Source organism: Lepidochelys olivacea (genome assembly GCF_965140295.1).
Source record: "Lepidochelys olivacea isolate rLepOli2 genome assembly, chromosome: 6".
Lineage (NCBI taxonomy): Eukaryota > Metazoa > Chordata > Testudines > Cheloniidae > Lepidochelys > Lepidochelys olivacea.
In genome coordinates this window covers 111,418,710-111,435,412 of record NC_140416.1, presented here as the reverse complement: position 1 = coordinate 111,435,412, position 16,703 = coordinate 111,418,710, and the positions used below count along the sequence as shown (strand labels likewise).

Sequence of the window (16,703 nt, the reverse complement as noted above, 5' to 3'; positions counted from 1 at the left end):
TGGAAAATGGGACTTTGTCACTTGCACAATTTTTTGAAAATGGTCCCCCTCGTCTATTGATCAACTGCAACAATTCAAAGAGAAGTTCCTCTGTATGTGTAATGCCAACAGACCCCAGTCGTCGGCGGGCAGGATCGAACCTGGGACTCCGGAGCTTAGTGCATGAGCCTCGACTGCATGGGCTAAAAGCCAGCTGACTGTTAGCTGAGGCTATAGAGCAGACTCATTTTATCTTTAAGTGGTCTCGGTGCCACTAGATGGGACAGAACACCACACCCAGAAGATGTGTGGGTTACATAAGTATTTGTTTTGCTACAATATTTGCAGCAGACTGGAGGTTAATGGTTGCAGGTATGGTTGAGTCTTTGGTCTTACCAGGCTCTCTCTCCTTCAGCGTTTCGGCAGGTGAGGCTTTAGGAGCAGTGTCCGGCACACTCTTGTTTTTAGCCGTTTTCCGCAACTGGAAACCTTTCTTTATGTCGGCCAGCAGGGCATCAATAACACACACCTCGTCTTGCTTCACGGCCCCTTTCTTAACTAGTGTTTTAAACAAAAATGGGAAAATGGCTAACGTCGCACTCCGGGGGAACGGGCAGTGATAGTTGAAAGTGGTGGGGTTACCACCAAGGGTATAAGCAGTCCCTGATTTTCCATTGCCCTGCCCCTTGCGGTATCACCCATTCCAGTGCAAAGTGGGTGTCAAACACTGCCTCTCTGAGCTGGCACCATTCTACACCCACTGCACCGGTGTGAATGACTATGGAAGGCGAAGGGCAGCGAAGAACCTGGCCCAGAGCCCTTGCCAACCAGGGTCGGCGACTCTAGTATTCTCTCCGCTTTGCCCTATGCCAAAGTACGCCTGTGGCACCCTGCAGGCCAAGGCCTTTAAATGGCTCCTGTTCTGTATCTTGAATTTTACTGAAAGTGAGGGAGGGGTAATCTTGTTTCTCTCCTTTGCTGTTCTCTGCTGCACTGTGGTAGGGACCCTCTTTAAGGCACCCAAAAGCCTTCAGTCATCGAACACTCAGAAATCTACCCTGAATGATTATTATTGGAACATTAAGGCAGGAAGAGTTTGGAGCTTCTATCAGTCCTCACCTATATGGATTGTATGCAGTGTTATTGTAGCCATATTGGTCCCAGGATATTAGTGAGACAAGAGGGGGGTGAGGTAATAGCTTTAATTGAACCAACGTCTAGTCCAGTAAACTTCTCCATCCAGACCTGAAGAAGATCTCTGTGTAAGCTCGAAAGCTTGTCTCTCTCCCTAACAGAAGTTGGTCCAATAAAAGATACTGTATTACAATCCATAGAGAGACAAGCTGGGTGAGGTATGTACATCTCCTTTTAAATAAACCCTTTCAAATACTCACTGATCTTCCCATTGTCTCCTTTTTGTCTCTTAGCCTCTTCCTCTTCCAACTGTTTCTTCCTTTTTTCTGCCTTTACAGCTTGTTCCTTCCTGTCCTTGTTTTCCTGGAGCCAGAGAAGAGTCATAGGGGATGTTTGGTTAAATATCTAGTAGCAAAGCGTCCTAAAGGGAAGATGGTTCAATCTATTCACAGCTTGTGCAAAACAAGGGGGAAATCCTGGCTCCTCCCTCCCAGAGAGATCCAATAGGCAGCTGGGAGCTGTGTGCTCCCCCATTGTGGGGGTGAGAGGCAGTGAGTGTACTTGCCTGGGGCTCCATCCCCATCCCACAGTGTGCCATGGGGACGGGCAGTGACTGGATCCATTGTCCAGATGCCCCACATACAGGGGATGTACAGCAGGCTGAGGAATCTCCCCCGACAGCTGCAATGCACTCTGCAACCCTCCCAAGCTGCTGCAAAACCCTCTCTGAGTCAAACCTGGTTGCTTGGGCTGGACTCAGGGATCAGTTTCTGACCCACTATAAATCCACAACTTTTCTACAAACTTATCCTGGAAGAGAGAGCATCCTGGGTCCATCACTCAAACTCTGGGTTAATGCCAACCTCTAGCCTAGCAGCTCTAGCTTGGTAGTGCAAAGCTCACTGAGCTCTCCATCCTCACTCGGCAAGGAGGTTCCTTCGTTAGTGCACATCACAATCTGAAAGCTCCCTGCAGATCTCAGTCAAATCCCCAAGCTGGCTGTTTCAGTACCACACCCAGAGCCCAGTAATGTCAGTGGCAAAAATCCCATGGACTTTAGCAGGGGAAGGCCCTAGCTCAGGATCTGACCTCAGGTTCATATCCTCCAGTGTGATCAGATGGTGCAAAGTGGATAGATTCCAGCTGGAAATGGCCAGTGGAGAACACTTCTTGCAGTCCTGCCCACCTGGCTTAGGGGACATGCTTAGAGGTGGATGGAATAGGGCAAGGAGCGTGGTGGGGGTCGGCTGAGGGTGTGGCGGAGCAGAGCTTTGTTACACCAGTTCTCCAGTTGCACATAGTCCCTCAGGGACCTTATGCCTGTGGAGAAGTTAGAGCAGCCACTTGGTTGCTCTAATGAAAACCAGGGCTGGGACAGTGCTGAATCAAAGGGCCATAATGAGCTCCTTGATGACCCTGCCCTTGCCCCCTGCACCAAATGGAGCTCAGATGTAAGGGAAAATCAGGTCCTATTTACTATCTGAACTGATGCATGTGTTCCAGCACCTGTATCCTACTGCATAATGTTCACAAATGCAAACCTTTAGTGCTCTGATGAAGAGATCCCTGAAGGTTTTCATGGTGCTAAATATATCTTCTAATGACAGCTTGTTTGCATCTTCACAGAGATAATTTGCAAGTTCCCCCTTCTTCCTTTCAATGATTTCAAACTCCTCCTCCAACTTCTTTGATGCATTTATGCTGTCCTGAAATGCATTTAGGCCAAGTTACAAAGCATTGTGCATCAGACATTGCAAGGAAAGACTAATGGAAAAAAGTAGTTAGAATGACAATGTAACCAGAGTTCAGTTCCAAGGCCCAGATCCTTGGCTGTGACCCAGGAGCTCCTGGGGCAGTTAGGAGAAGAAGTGCAAAGATGGCTTGGGTTCTCCCTTAGCCCTGCTCTCTGCCTTTCTAGTCAGTACCTGCTGGTCATGGCAAATGAACACAAAAGGGTTGTGTGGCATTCACATTCATTTTCAAATATGAGAGGCGATGAGGGGACAAATGTTTCCACCCTTCACTCCTCCCTGAACATGCTGCCTTTGCAGAGTCTCGGCTCTTCTCTCCTCAAGGGAGGGCACTCCTTTCACTGACCTGGATGGGCGTCTCATACTGGGCTTTCACGTCGTCTTTCGATGACAAAACCTTTTGCTCAAGTTCTAGCAGCTTCTTTAAATTGGAACTGGACTCCGCACGTATGATTTCAAGGTTAATTCTGAAAATGAACACAAAGCCGCAGGAGATTAAACACAGTTCACTTCTCGGAGAGCTGGGCTAGCTAGAAGAGGGGAAAAACAGCAATGATTTCCCACTCTCCTCCCCTTTTCTGTTTCCCAGTGACTCTATGGTATTAAGCACAGAACTATGCCTGTGTCATTCTAGGTAGCACCACAGGGAAACATGGCCTAGTGGTTAGGACACTGGGCGGAGTTAGGAGACATGAGTTCCATTCCTAGTTTTGCCACTGACTTGCTGTACCTGGGACAAATCACTTCACTTGTCTCATTGACTGGCCCACCAATCGCCAAGCACGAGGGAGCCCTGCTCTCATTTGAGGCCCTCAGGTACTACTGTGATGCAAATAATTCATGAATTTAGAGTGGGCTTTTCAAAGTGCTTCAATGATTTAGGAGCACAGCTCCATTCACTTTCAATGGAGTTTGTGTTTCAATGGGGCTGTGCTACTAAGTCATTAAACACTTTAGGTGGGCTTTTCAAATCCCCTGATAGTACAAAGCATCACCAGCTAGAATGGATCATGCTAATATTTGCTCAAAATTATCTGGCTGTGCAAATTCTCAGGGGACATTTGTCCACACGTATCTTATTGTGCTTAATGTTTTGTTCTCAAGAGCAAAAGGGTCACTAGTGTAAGACGGATGAAAAATCCAAACAGTCCCCCCAAAATCTTCCAGCAACAACACAAACACCTTTGTTAACAAGCCAGCTCTTTGGCCATGAGAACATCCCCCAGCAGCACTTCTGAAGAGAGGGCCAGGTCTAACTGGAATCTTGTGTATTGTACATTTGGAAATGGATACATACGGACTTTAATTGTTTGGCTTCACTAACACACTAGAGAGACTAATCTACAGATTCAGGGCTCTTCTGAAGCTGCTAGGCTATTGTCCCTGAATACAGCAGTGACAGATACTTCAGCACTGCTTATAGGTAGCTAGGATTAAAAAGACAGAGCCTCCTTGAACGCCATACCATTTCTGTGAATTCCTGCAAAGCAGAATTAATTGAATGCAGAACAATTTTTGACCCTAGTTACTGTCTTGCTTATTGCTGAACTGTGCATATAGCCGATTTGCATTTTAAAATGGCTTCAGAATTTGCAAAAGGAAATCCTTTGGTTACAACTAATTGAGTCTTTATCCGGTTAATGCATGGATTATAATAACAGCCATTTATGTCTTAATTTCTTGAATCTGGGTGGTTCTTCTTTTTTTTATTTAAAGTATGAGGTTCACAATCCTACCCGGCTGCCTTTGAGACACATTCAAGGTCCTTGGGAAGCTGCAGGAGGTCTGTGTGACTTTTCTCTACTTCCTAAAACAGAAACGTTTGTTATTTTTGTATTTATTTTTCGTACGCAGCAGGTGCACAGTGGGGGGGAGGAGGGGAAGGGTTACAAACAGAGGGAATGGCTGGTGGGCGCAATGTTTCATTCCCACCCCACCCCCCACTGTTTGTTTAGCATGATTCAAAAGGGGACCAGCCGTTTCTATGGTTGCCAAGACTATCCAGAATTATAAGAGTACAGATTTAAAAAATATACAAGAGTATTGAAAGGGGTATGAACCCTCATGCCTCAGGGCGGAGGGCGATCTCTAACTGATGGGTGGTTAGAAAGGAACTTTCCCAGTGGATAGATTATCCCAGAATCTCCTACTGCGGGGTTTCTTTCACCTTCCTCTGAAGTGCAGGGTCCAGGCCTCTGCTGAAGGCAGGATATTGGACTAAAAGGACCACTAGTCTGATCCAATCTGGCAATTCTTACGGGTCTGTCTATGCATTAAGAATATCTGTGTTCTAGTTTGCCTGCCTGCCTAACTATCTATCTACTAACTTATACAACCATCTTTGCCACAGTGTCTGAGCACCTCAGCATAGCAATTAGGAGTTGGCTAATTTTTTTTTAGGTGTCATGGTAAAAGTGGGACCCCCAAAAAGGGTTTGAATGCATAGGATTGGTAAGGGGAAAGCTCAATGAACAGGGCAATAAGACTGGCATCATTGGCAGAGGAGAGGGAGAAGTGGTAAGCTCTGGGTGACAGGGACTGGGTTTTTTTGGTTCTTTGTTTGTACAAGTGCCTAGCATGATGGGTCCATGACTAGGGCTCCTAGCCACTATGGTAATACAAAAAATAAATATAAGGGCAGCTAAGCAGCAGTGAGAAAGCTATGAAAGAGCTTAAAGCTTGGGCAAGAAGCTTGAATGTGATCTGGTAGAAAGGGGAGATCCAGCGTGCCAACACTGGAGGGGACTTCACTGGAGCTACAGGCCAGGAATATGTTCCTGGCAGCTGCATTTCATATGGGTTGGATGGGGGTGAGATGGGCGTCAAAGAAGCAAGAGAGGAGGAACTTACAGAAATCAAGGTGGAAAATGATTAAGGCTTGGATGAGATTCTTTGCTTTCTCAACTCTTTGTTTAGAATTCTTTTACAGCTAGGTAGCACCTGCAGCCCAAGTATTATGAGCCCAAGCAAATTAAGCAATCTCTCCAGTACTATGCAAATGTAACACCCACAGACCCAGATCATCAACGGGTGGGATTGAACCTGGGACCTCTGGAGCTAAATGCCTGAGCCTCTACTGCAGTGGTTCTCAACTGTGGTCTACCGCTTGTTCAGAGAAAGCCCCTGGCACGCCGGGCCAGTTTGTTTACCTGCCGCGTCTGAAGGTTCGGCTGATTGCGGCTCCCACTGGCCACGGTTCGCCGCTCCAGGCCAATGGGGGCTGCGGGAAGGGCGGCCAGCACATCCCTCGGCCTGTGCCGCTTCCTGCAGCCCCCATTGGCCTGGAGCAGAGAACCGCAGCCAGTGGGAGCCGCGATCGGCCAAACCTGTGGAAGCGGCAGGTAAACAAACCGGCTCGGCGTGCCAGGTGCTTTCCCTGAACAAACGATGGACCACAGTTGAGAACCACTGTTCTACTGCATGAGTTAAAAGCGATATGGCTCTTAGCTAAGGCTCTAGAGCAGATTCATTAATCTCTGTCTAAGTGGTCTTGGTGCCACTAGATGGCACAGAGCAGCACACCCAGGAGGTGTGTGGGTTATACAAACAAGTGACGAGCATATAAACACAAGTATATAACATCAACCGAAGGTATGGCTGGAAAAATAGTTCATGTCCAACCAAAATTCTCGAAGGAAATTGCAGTAGTACCTCCAGAATATGGTGGAGAAGAGTAACACGGGTTTGGTTTGCTTTGGTTTCAGTTAGTTTGAGTAAAGTGCTAATTTTAAAGCCATCAGCATCTCCAGTATGACTTCCCTGAAAGACAGAAAGAAGAGGCAGGAATAACCCATGTCAAACTCAAACACTTACTATGTATTTATAACCTATACACACAAAAGAGAGAAGAAAAGTTATTTTCATCTATAAAATGTAGTGATCTCTTAACAACAACAACAACAAAAAAGATTTCTTACATAGTTAAGAAAGTTTCCAACTTTGAGAATCAGTTGACAGAAAACTGGCAGACGATGGGTCGTTAGAAGATCTGAAAAATAAAGTTATCCTTTACATAAGGGTGAGCTTCAAAACTGATTGTTTCCCAAATTGGATCAGAATTTCCATTGTACCAAGGCAGGATTTCCATACACTAGAACCTCAAAGACTCTCAAACACCAGAGTTATGGACTACAAGTAGACCCCATGTGAAACTGGAAGACACCCTCTCCCTCCCTCCCCCCCCGAAAAAAAAAAAAAAAGCAATACAGGCACAGTATAGTATTTGCATCTTAAAGGTAGGCACATCTGGGCTGCCTGTCCCCACCCCCATGTGTGGGGCAGCCACTTACAGCTAGGAGGTAAAGATGCTGGGGCTGCCAGCCTGGAAAGTGCCCTAAAAGTGGAGCTAGTGACTTTATTTCCACTAGCAGGAGATCTTGAATAAGCCCTGGTCTATACTGCGGGGGTAGTCGATGTAAGTAAGGTACGCAACTTCAGCTACGAGAATAGCGTAGTTCCGGAGTTGACGGGAGAGCTCTCGGGGATCGATTTATCGCGTCTAGACTAGACGCGATAAATCGACCCCCGATATATTGATTGCTACCCTCCGATCCGGCAGGTAGTGTAGACCTACCCTAAGAATCGCTCAATACATTTATTCCTTCCTTCCTCCCCTGCCACCTTATTTCCAGAAGCATTTCCCATTCTGTTCTTTTCATATCAGCCCTGTGCTCCCTAAACAACTTCACATACTCCAAAAAAGGAAGCATAACATATGGTGAGGGCTACCACGTGATATACCAAGGTATATGCATGATGGCCTACATCGCTGCTGTATACAAGCACTTCCTATTTAGAAAAGCAAACATAACAAACTTTCTTGTCCTCCAAAATCTCGAGTTTTGATTAGTTTATAGGAGGATTTGGGAGTGGGATTTTTTGTGAGGTGAGGCAGGATTGTGTGTGAGGAATTTATTGAGGGAAAGCTCAGTTGAATGGATTTGTTTAGCATTAACTTCTAAATTTGGTCATTCTTAACTTCTGCAAGAGTAGGGTGACCAAATGTCCCGATTTTATAGGGACAGTACCGATTTTTGGGTCTTTTTCTTATATAGGCTCCTATTACTCCTACCTCCATCCCGATTTTTCACATTTGCTGTCTGGTCACCCTATGCAAGAGTGAGTTCTATAGTCTAAAACCTGCTTCTCTGAAAGCTGTGTCACTTGCACTAACAAGCCTCCGACTGGTTGACAAAGTCATTGTTGAAGTGTACTGTATCCTGGGAAGTCATAGAGGGTGAAGTGTCCTCTCTCTGGTACCCAGTGCCAGCTCCATGGTAGGGCTTTGAACATCAGGAAAGACAGCTTGAACTACACTCTATGTTCATAGGTGAGCCAGGGCAGAGAGTGGAGAACTAGGGTGATGTGTTTATAGTAGCCAATGGTGTTAAGCAGACAGGCTGCTGAGTTTTGTACCTGTTGGAGGTTTTTCAAGGCTTGTAGCTCTATTCCTAGCTATGAGTTGCAATAATTTGAACCTGGTGGCCATGAATACATGGGCCATCCTGGCCAGGTCTGTGTCTGATAGGATGAGCGTGCAATGTGCTGGCTAGTTGCAGATTTGCATATATATGAGATGGAGACAACAAAAGGCCACTTCTTCCTTAAATTCTCAGGTAAGATAGATATACTACTACAAGCCGAAATAAAGCCTCACACGGCTCTGAACACAACGCGCTGAGGGGTGACACGGTCCCATTTACCTTCACAGGCTTTCCTGATTGCTTCTGCTTTTGGCTGTAGCATATCTAGCATGACAGCGGTCTCTTCATATGACAGCATACACTCAATCCGCAGCTGGTAGCTAAGAGATGGAGTCGGCACAAATATACAGTTACGCTTAACAGATTCCTGACCCTGCCAACAGAAAGATTCCTGACCCATTCCCAAACCATCACACTCTAACCTCTGCCAAAAGCCACATCCAGGCTCGTGACCAGCTACCACATCTGCATCACATTGATACTGCACAGCTCTGTCTGTGGCTTAGGGCGGTTCTTTCTCAATGGCAGGCCATAACTGGCAGCACGGAGATGGTGGCTCCTGCCGTAGAGGATACACTGATCTCCGTGGAGAGGGAGGACGACCATGTGGCTATTGGGAGATCTGGATTCTATTCCTGACACTCCAAAAGCCTTCCTGTGTGACTGGGCAAGTTACTTAACCAGCTGGCCACACCCAGGGCCTATGCCAGCTTCTGCCATCTCAGTGCAGAAGATTGTGCGGGAGCAGCCACATTCTACAAGGCCACAGACATCCCCCTCAGCCTGAAAAAGAGGCAGCACTAACTGTGGAAGGGTATGGCCATCACATCCTCTCATCACAATCTGCTGGCAGGGATTCCGATTGCCTTACGACTGTTTCCTCTGGCTGCAAACCCAGAAGGGCATTGGTGCTATCCCTTCCTTCAGTACAGCAGTCTTACTAACCTTGAGTAACTGGCCAGGTTGGCCCAGCAATGTATAACTTACATTTCACTGTACCAGTGTGTCTGCTCCTCTCTGACATAGAGACTACTCCCCTACCTCACACGGGACAGGATGATTAATATTTGTAAAGCACTTTGAGAGTCTCTGATGGAAGAGGCATGTGAAATGCAAATAAATATACAAGTGCAATATTATAATATGAACGCCAACAAACAAACAAACCCAACAACTTTGGCGTACACTAAAAGCATTTTAAGAAAGGCTTAGTTTTAAAGCAACAAATCCATTAAAAGAAAGATTTTTTTTTAAGATGGCCTTTCTATAGTGTTATCACAATAAAAGAGACTCTTTAAAGCTGACTTTCCCTAAGTGCAGCCAACGTCTTGGCATTCAGAACGTTTTGCAGAGTAATGCTCTAATTTAGAGTCCTTTTAGTATCCTTTTAAATGACACAGAGTGCTACATCCAATTGGATCAAAAAGTGAAGCTTGTTGTTATGGAATACAATATGCAAGCAAAAGATCAGGCTGAAGTTGCTAATGATCTGCCTTACCTGGGAACCCTGAGCAGGAGAAGATAAAATTGATCTGCACTTGCTAACTTGGCTTCTTCTTCCTTGAAGGTTTTCAGGTTTTCTATCTAACAAGAAAACACAAGACTCAAGACCCCAGAACTGCATCATATCTGCAGTCTTCGTGGATTGAATGAAAAGAGTCTTTCCATCTAACCTCATGTTTTTCGGGTAACAGCTTCAGTAACTGCTTCAGAACCTCCACGTCAAACTTGGTCCTGTCCCCTTTTTGAATCATGTCAGCTACCTCTTTGTTTGAGCTGCAGAGAACAGGCATGTAATTAGAAGCAACAACAGAACAATAACATTGGACAGCTCCCTATGACCATATGCTATTGATTAGGTCCTACAGACCCTAGTGAATGGTGCATAATTAGGCCTTACTGACAGGAAGACTGTTCTCTGGATTAGCGCAGTAGCCTGGCACTCAGAATTATAAAAAGGGTAGCATGCTGGTTTTAGATGGGGTGCACCCATTCACTTTCAGGGTACCATTAGAGAAAGGGATATGGGTATTTTTCTCATCCAAGTACTGATCACCCCGGGAGGCATCATTCCACCTTCGCCTGTGAGTATCAGTGCAGTGCATGGTTATATTGCAAGACCTGTTTGCTTTAAACAACCAGTTTATTTTAACAAGTTTTAAATGTTATCACTCGTGTCATTCACAGGCCTCCACTGAATTAAACTATCTGCAACTGCCCTGAATGCTCAAACCTTACAGAATTCAGTTTGGTTTTATTTATTATCTTTACACTACTAGTTGGGAACACAAAAACCAAAGGTTACACATCAGGTACCTGTCCATATCTTTAGGCACCTAAAAATCTGGCCCTTTGTCTCTCTGTGCCTCAGTTTCCCTCTGTAAAATGGGGTATAAATAGCACTGCCCTTCCCTGCTGGGGTTTTGTGACAATAAATACATTAAATTTTTTAAAAAAATTTACAAGTCTATCTTCAGTAGATAGCTATAATAAACTGAAGATAAGAGGGACTGATAATGTAGGAGTAAGTGGCCACTGTCTCAAATAAAATTACTATTTTCCCCTCTTGTGTTTACCTTCCATCATTTTTCACACCGTGGAACATAAGCGAGATGCTTTAAAATCAGTAACTGTGGACATGAATAGATATGTAATTACAGAAAATATAGAAAAATTATAAATAGATGAGATTGAACTAGCTGTCTTCCTTGTTTGTATTTAGGTATGTCATTTTATAGTCACTCCTTGGATGGTCAGTCACTTGCTCTATGTCTTAGAATCCAGGATGTGTTTGAACTGTGGGAAATATACTGCTCTGTATCGTCCTTTCATTTTAAATCTCAAATACAATCTTTATTGTATTGTCTCTCATTACAAAAATTTAGGGTGTCATCCTGCAAATAATTCCAACAGTGAATAGTCCCACTGAACTCTGCTGCTGTGAATAAAATTACTCGTTTGTAATTATTTGTATGACCAGGCCCTGGATGTCCTCAGAGGAAGAATGGCCAAGTGGCTCAGGGATTAACCGGGGTCTTGGGAGTCATATGGATTTTTCAGCCCCTCACAGAACTGTCTGCTACAAAGGCCATGCTAATTTTACTTGCCAAACTGTTGCTTTATTCAACAACTGTGAAACCAGTTCATAGCTTACCATCTAAATTGCTTCAAAAATATGTTCAGATTGAGACTCTTCTTGGAGTCTAAGAATGTGATCTGTTTAAGAAATAATACTTTATGTTAGATAAGCCATGTGCAGTGGCCTTTTACCATAATGTTCAAACATTGAGAAATAGCCCATTACCTCCTTTGGTTCCACCTTCCCTGGGGTAGCTGCTTTCTCCTTGGGCTTTGTTTGCGGAAAACAAAAAAGCTGCTCAATGCTCATGTAATCCGGCTCTATAGCTTCATCGCTGCCGCTGCTCACTGACGCCCACATGGAGCGACTTTCTGAAAGAGACGAGGCACTAAGAATGCTACAGAGGCATCTCAAAACTCAGCACATCAAGGTAATGCTCCTCACTACCACTGTTTCCAACCCTCCAGGATTGTCCTGGAGTCTCCAGGAATTAAAGATTAATCGTTAATTAAAGATTAGGTCATGTGATGAAACCCCCAGGAATACGTCCAACCAAAACTGGCAACCCTACTTACTAAAAGGGAAACACTGAGAAAGATGAATGCAATAAATAAGAAAAGAGACAGATTAGCCCTGGACCTGTGCTAATTAAGAGTGGCTTCTCCCACAGACAGGATCCCAAAGGTTTGAAGGTGAATTAAACCCGGAAATCTACAGCCGTCCGCGATTTAGCCAAGCTGAAGGCAGCAGCCGAGCTAAATGGGATTTACTAACTTCTGTTTGCTCTAGATGATAGGCTATGTATTGCAAAATCACAGGTGTCCACATGGGACACTGAGCTCGGGTTAGGTTATCATCTCTACAGAGATGCAAACAGCCCTACTACGTAAGGGCTCCCGAAGGTCAGTAACACCGCCAGACTCATTAGGAACCCTCTAAATAACTCCTTGGCTCCCCAGTATGTGAAGCTATCCACAGTGTTAGTTATACTAGAGAGAATTCTGCTACATGCTGGAAGGGGAACCTTCATTTGTTTGGGGGCTAAATTGTGACTTTACACCAAAGCACTGCGATGAGGGCAAGATGCTTTTAGGAGCTACCAGGCATGGAGGGGCAGCACAGCCGTGTTCCTTAAAGGATACAGATGGTGTTCTCCTGTGTAGCTGGCTGGGTTAGAGTGATTCGGGGGGCTTTGGGGTGGGGGGGGGGAGGCATGGCTCCGTGGCTAGCACCCAGCCCATCTCCTCGCATGCATGCACAGGCACCGGCCACAGTCTGGCCATTTTGCTTCTGTAGTCTCATTTTCTGGCTATTGTCGCAATGAATTACTAAACGTGCAGTGATAGACACTGTGGGGTAACTAGTTCTGAAGACTGGACCATCGGTGCGGGAACTAGGGGTCCTGCAGCACCTCCTGGCTTGAAGTGGCTTCCATCATATACAGGGTTTACAGTTTGGTTCAATGGCTCTCAGCACCCCTGGACTGGAGCCAAAACCCAATGAAGCCGACGGGAAGACTCAGTGCTAGGGCACCTCAGGCTGTTTTGGGGAAGGGAGATATAAGGAAAACACTATTCACCCACCCCCAACCCAACAAAATCCAGTGGAAATGGATAGCGTAGGACACACTGGGGCAGCTATGCGTGTGTGCGTCTCGCTACAGCAGCTACAAAAACAATGACTAAGTGCAGCCATTAGACACACCTACCTCGCACCACATTGGAGGGCAGCTTCTGCCAGTTGAGTTTCTTCATTCTCAGGGTCGGAGTCTTCACCTTCTTGGGGAAAGGCCTGGCGTAGCCCAAAGCATAGTCAACGTGGGCAACCACTACTTCCTCCACGTTGCCTCCTGGTGGGGGAGGAGGTGGCATGCCTCCCAGGCCGGACAGTGGGGGAGGAGGCGGAGGCATGCCTCCCAGGCCGGACAGTGGGGGAGGAGGCGGAGGCATGCCTCCCAGGCCGGGCAGTGGGGGAGGAGGCGGAGGCATGCCTCCCAGGCCGGACAGTGGGGGAGGAGGCGGAGGCATGCCTCCCAGGCTGGGCAGTGGGGGAGGAGGCGGAGGCATGCCTCCCAGGCTGGGCAGTGGGGGAGGAGGCGGAGGCATGCCTCCCAGGCTGGGCAGTGGGGGAGGAGGCGGAGGCATGCCTCCCAGGCTGGGCAGTGGGGGAGGAGGCGGAGGCATGCCTCCCAGGCTGGGCAGTGGGGGAGGAGGCGGAGGCATGCCTCCCAGGCTGGGCAGTGGGGGAGGAGGCGGAGGCATGCCTCCCAGGCTGGGCAGTGGGGGAGGAGGTGGCATGCCTCCCAGGCTGGGCAGTGGGGGAGGAGGTGGAGGCATGACTCCCAGGCCGGGCAGTGGGGGAGGAGGCGGAGGCATGCCTCCCAGGCTGGGCAGTGGGGGAGGGGGAGGAGGGGCTGGCACAGGTGCCGTGCCGGGCAGTGGTGGGGGGGGAGGAGGAAGAGCAGAACTAGGCGGGAATATGCACTGCCCTGGTGAAGTGGAGCAGGCTGGTAGCTGGGAGGGTGAGACGTTCTCTGTGGCTCCTGGTGGCCCCGGTGGAGGTGCTGCTGTCACCGGAGGGAAGGCTGTCGTAGCAGAGCTCTGAGCTGCACTCAGGGATTCCCCTAAATCTGTGTCAGTCTGAGTGCTTTCGCTCACTCTCTCAGCTGATAGCTTTCGCTCTAAGTTTTGTTGGTTTGGGCACTTCTTTATGGATAACAGTCTCTCCAGGACTTCTTCAATGCTGTTCCCTTGGACTGTAACAATCAGGTGAGGGGAAAACAAATGTAAACTAAACATTATTAAAGACTATCCAGATCTCTTTTTGAGCAACTGATCAGCAGCGACATGAGCATCCCACAGGTTTCGTCGGTTATGTTACAGAAACCTCTGGAACTGATCTCTGCCGCAGCGAGCTTTTCCCACTGAGCTCGCCACAGGAGCTGGGTCTCACATGTTAACAACACCTTTGTGTATGTAAATGGTGCTGCCCTGCCCAGCAATGAAGGCCAGATCCAATACCAACTGTAATCAATAGAAAGGTTTCAGAGTAGCAGCCGTGTTAGTCTGTATTCGCAAAAAGAAAAGGAGTACTTGTGGCACCTTAGAGACTAACCAATTTATTTGAGCATAAGCTTTCATGAGCTACAGCTCACTTCATTGGATGTAGCTCACGAAAGCTTATGCTCAAATAAATTTGTTAGTCTCTAAGGTGCCACAAGTCCTCCTTCTCTTTAATCAATAGAAAGGCTCCCATTGACTTCAACAGGTTTTGGATCAGAATAAACCCTGGGATTCGTTTGTAGAGACAAGGACTTACTCTACTCTGCAATGTTTTGCCAGTGGAGCTACGTCAGCTGGGAGAGTGAAAAAAATCATTCCCTCTTGCTGACATAGCTATGCTGGCCAAAAAACCTGGGTAGATGCAACTGTGCCAGCAGAAGAACGCTTGTGTTAGCTAAGGTAATGTCACCTAAGCTCAGGTAATGGTGGCTAAGGTAATGGCTCTCAGGGAGGTGCTGTGCCTGCGGTGGCAGACCTCCTTCTGTTGACTTATGACTTATTTCCAGTAGGGGGCTCTGCTGTTGTAGCTAAAGGCTCTCTAGTGTAGACAAGGCCAAGGAGTGAAATCCTGATTCCAGTGACTTCAATAGGGCCAGCATTTCACCCAAGGATTTCAACACAGACTACCTATTTGTTTTCCTTGGGTTCTGTTTAATTCTGAGTGGATTCAATAATGGAAGTAATTTATGTACATTCGATTTGGGGAAGTTGGGGGTGGGGGACATGCAAAGCCTGAAATAGCAGACAAGTTCTTACTGTCATTTGCAAGCAAGATGGCTCTGTTCACTAAGATTTCCAAAGATTCCCACAACAACAGGTTGGACTGATGAGAAGGTTCCAAATGCAAAAGGGTCTGGAGAATGGACAGCAGTTGGATGGCAACTGGAGAGCTGCTCACCTGAAATACAAGACAGTTTCCTATTAATTGCATCCTTTCCCTTTCAAACATCACTGCAGCACCCACTTCTGGTCTCCAGGGTTGGCTGCTGTCATTCCCAGTGCAGAATGGTATCCCCAAAGTAGGTCCTACTCACTTTATTGAAAAGACAGGAAAAGACCTCTTGGTGATTGTTCATGTCAATCCCATCGCATATCTTTAACAATTCCTCATCGTCTTCGGCCTTGGACTCCTCAAATGTCTCACATTGGATAAACAGGTCCTCGTCCTCAATATCTCTACAATATCACAGCACCCATTTTAATTGGAAAGCGTATAGCACCAATTCCAGTTGAAACTTCTGTGTTGGTGTCGCTTGTACTTCATCACCCACTAACCTAATATTCACTGCTGAAATGACCCTTCCCTTATTATTTATAAAGGAGCCAATCCCACCATTCTCTCCCCTGCTGCGGAGTACCTTTCTCTGCAAGTAACTCCCTGAAATCAACGGGACAGCTTCCAGAGAAGGTGTTACTCAAGGTAAAGAAGTGTGGCCAAACCTGACCCCGGATGTGTTTTGCAAGCAGGGAAAAGAAAAATCTGCTGGGAGTTTTGACAGGATCATGGCATTTCCCATTTTTAATTCTTCCCTCTTCACTTGACACTAGTTATTTATTCAGACAAAGGAGGATCATTCAAATGATTTATTTGCTGTTTCAACTCCCTGATCAAAAACGTTTTTGTTTTTTTTTTAAATTGGAAATCACAATCTGCAGGACTCACAGAATAGGCATCCAACCCTGGTTAGCTGATGGCAATGGAAACATCACTTATCTCTTAATTTTTAAAGGACTGGAGCTTACATCCCAACCGTGTGAATAACTGACATTTATTATGCACATATCTTAAAACTTGGCATGGTTTCCTCATGGACTGTCCTTCCAAATGAACAATTTGTTCAGACAGGCACGTCCAGCCATGTGTCTTAGCTGGATGTTTCTGGGACAAGAATCAGCAATCAAACGGTAAAATGTCCTCAAACTGTACAATGACCAGAAGCTATTGATACTGTAAGCTGAGCTGAGATACAGACTCAACAAGACAACAGCACATCGATCCACAGTGATCTGTTTGGATTAAGTCTGCAAACTCTTTGCAAAAACAATCTTGGAAACTGCCCCTGTTAAAGCAGTGGTCAGTGTGGATGAGGCAAAACTTGTTTTGTTGAACGCGTCCCCTGACCCAAAATAAAAACCAAAAACGCCAGGTAAGCGACACTTTAAGCCATGTCAGCCTAAAACTTCTCAAGTTTCATTTTAAAACAGCTGCACCCTT

General features: G+C 46.4%; 1 protein-coding gene across 2 annotated transcripts in view; it reads right to left on the bottom strand.

Annotated features, from left to right (window-relative positions):
• INF2 (inverted formin 2) overlaps nt 1–16,703 on the bottom strand; it is an 81,603-nt gene that overhangs the window by 11,759 nt on the left and 53,141 nt on the right. For both annotated transcript variants that reach the window (XM_084630186.1, XM_084630187.1), the window contains exons 6-20: nt 15,523–15,664; nt 15,245–15,386; nt 13,135–14,181; nt 11,652–11,797; nt 11,502–11,563; nt 10,021–10,123; nt 9,846–9,931; nt 8,567–8,667; nt 6,782–6,852; nt 6,516–6,623; nt 4,601–4,671; nt 3,211–3,331; nt 2,655–2,819; nt 1,374–1,476; nt 376–537 (exon numbers count right to left, since the gene is read on the bottom strand). In XM_084630186.1, coding sequence (XP_084486312.1) covers nt 376–537; nt 1,374–1,476; nt 2,655–2,819; nt 3,211–3,331; nt 4,601–4,671; nt 6,516–6,623; nt 6,782–6,852; nt 8,567–8,667; nt 9,846–9,931; nt 10,021–10,123; nt 11,502–11,563; nt 11,652–11,797; nt 13,135–14,181; nt 15,245–15,386; nt 15,523–15,664 — 2,630 coding nt within the window. The remainder of the gene's footprint in view (nt 1–375; nt 538–1,373; nt 1,477–2,654; nt 2,820–3,210; nt 3,332–4,600; nt 4,672–6,515; nt 6,624–6,781; nt 6,853–8,566; nt 8,668–9,845; nt 9,932–10,020; nt 10,124–11,501; nt 11,564–11,651; nt 11,798–13,134; nt 14,182–15,244; nt 15,387–15,522; nt 15,665–16,703) is intronic.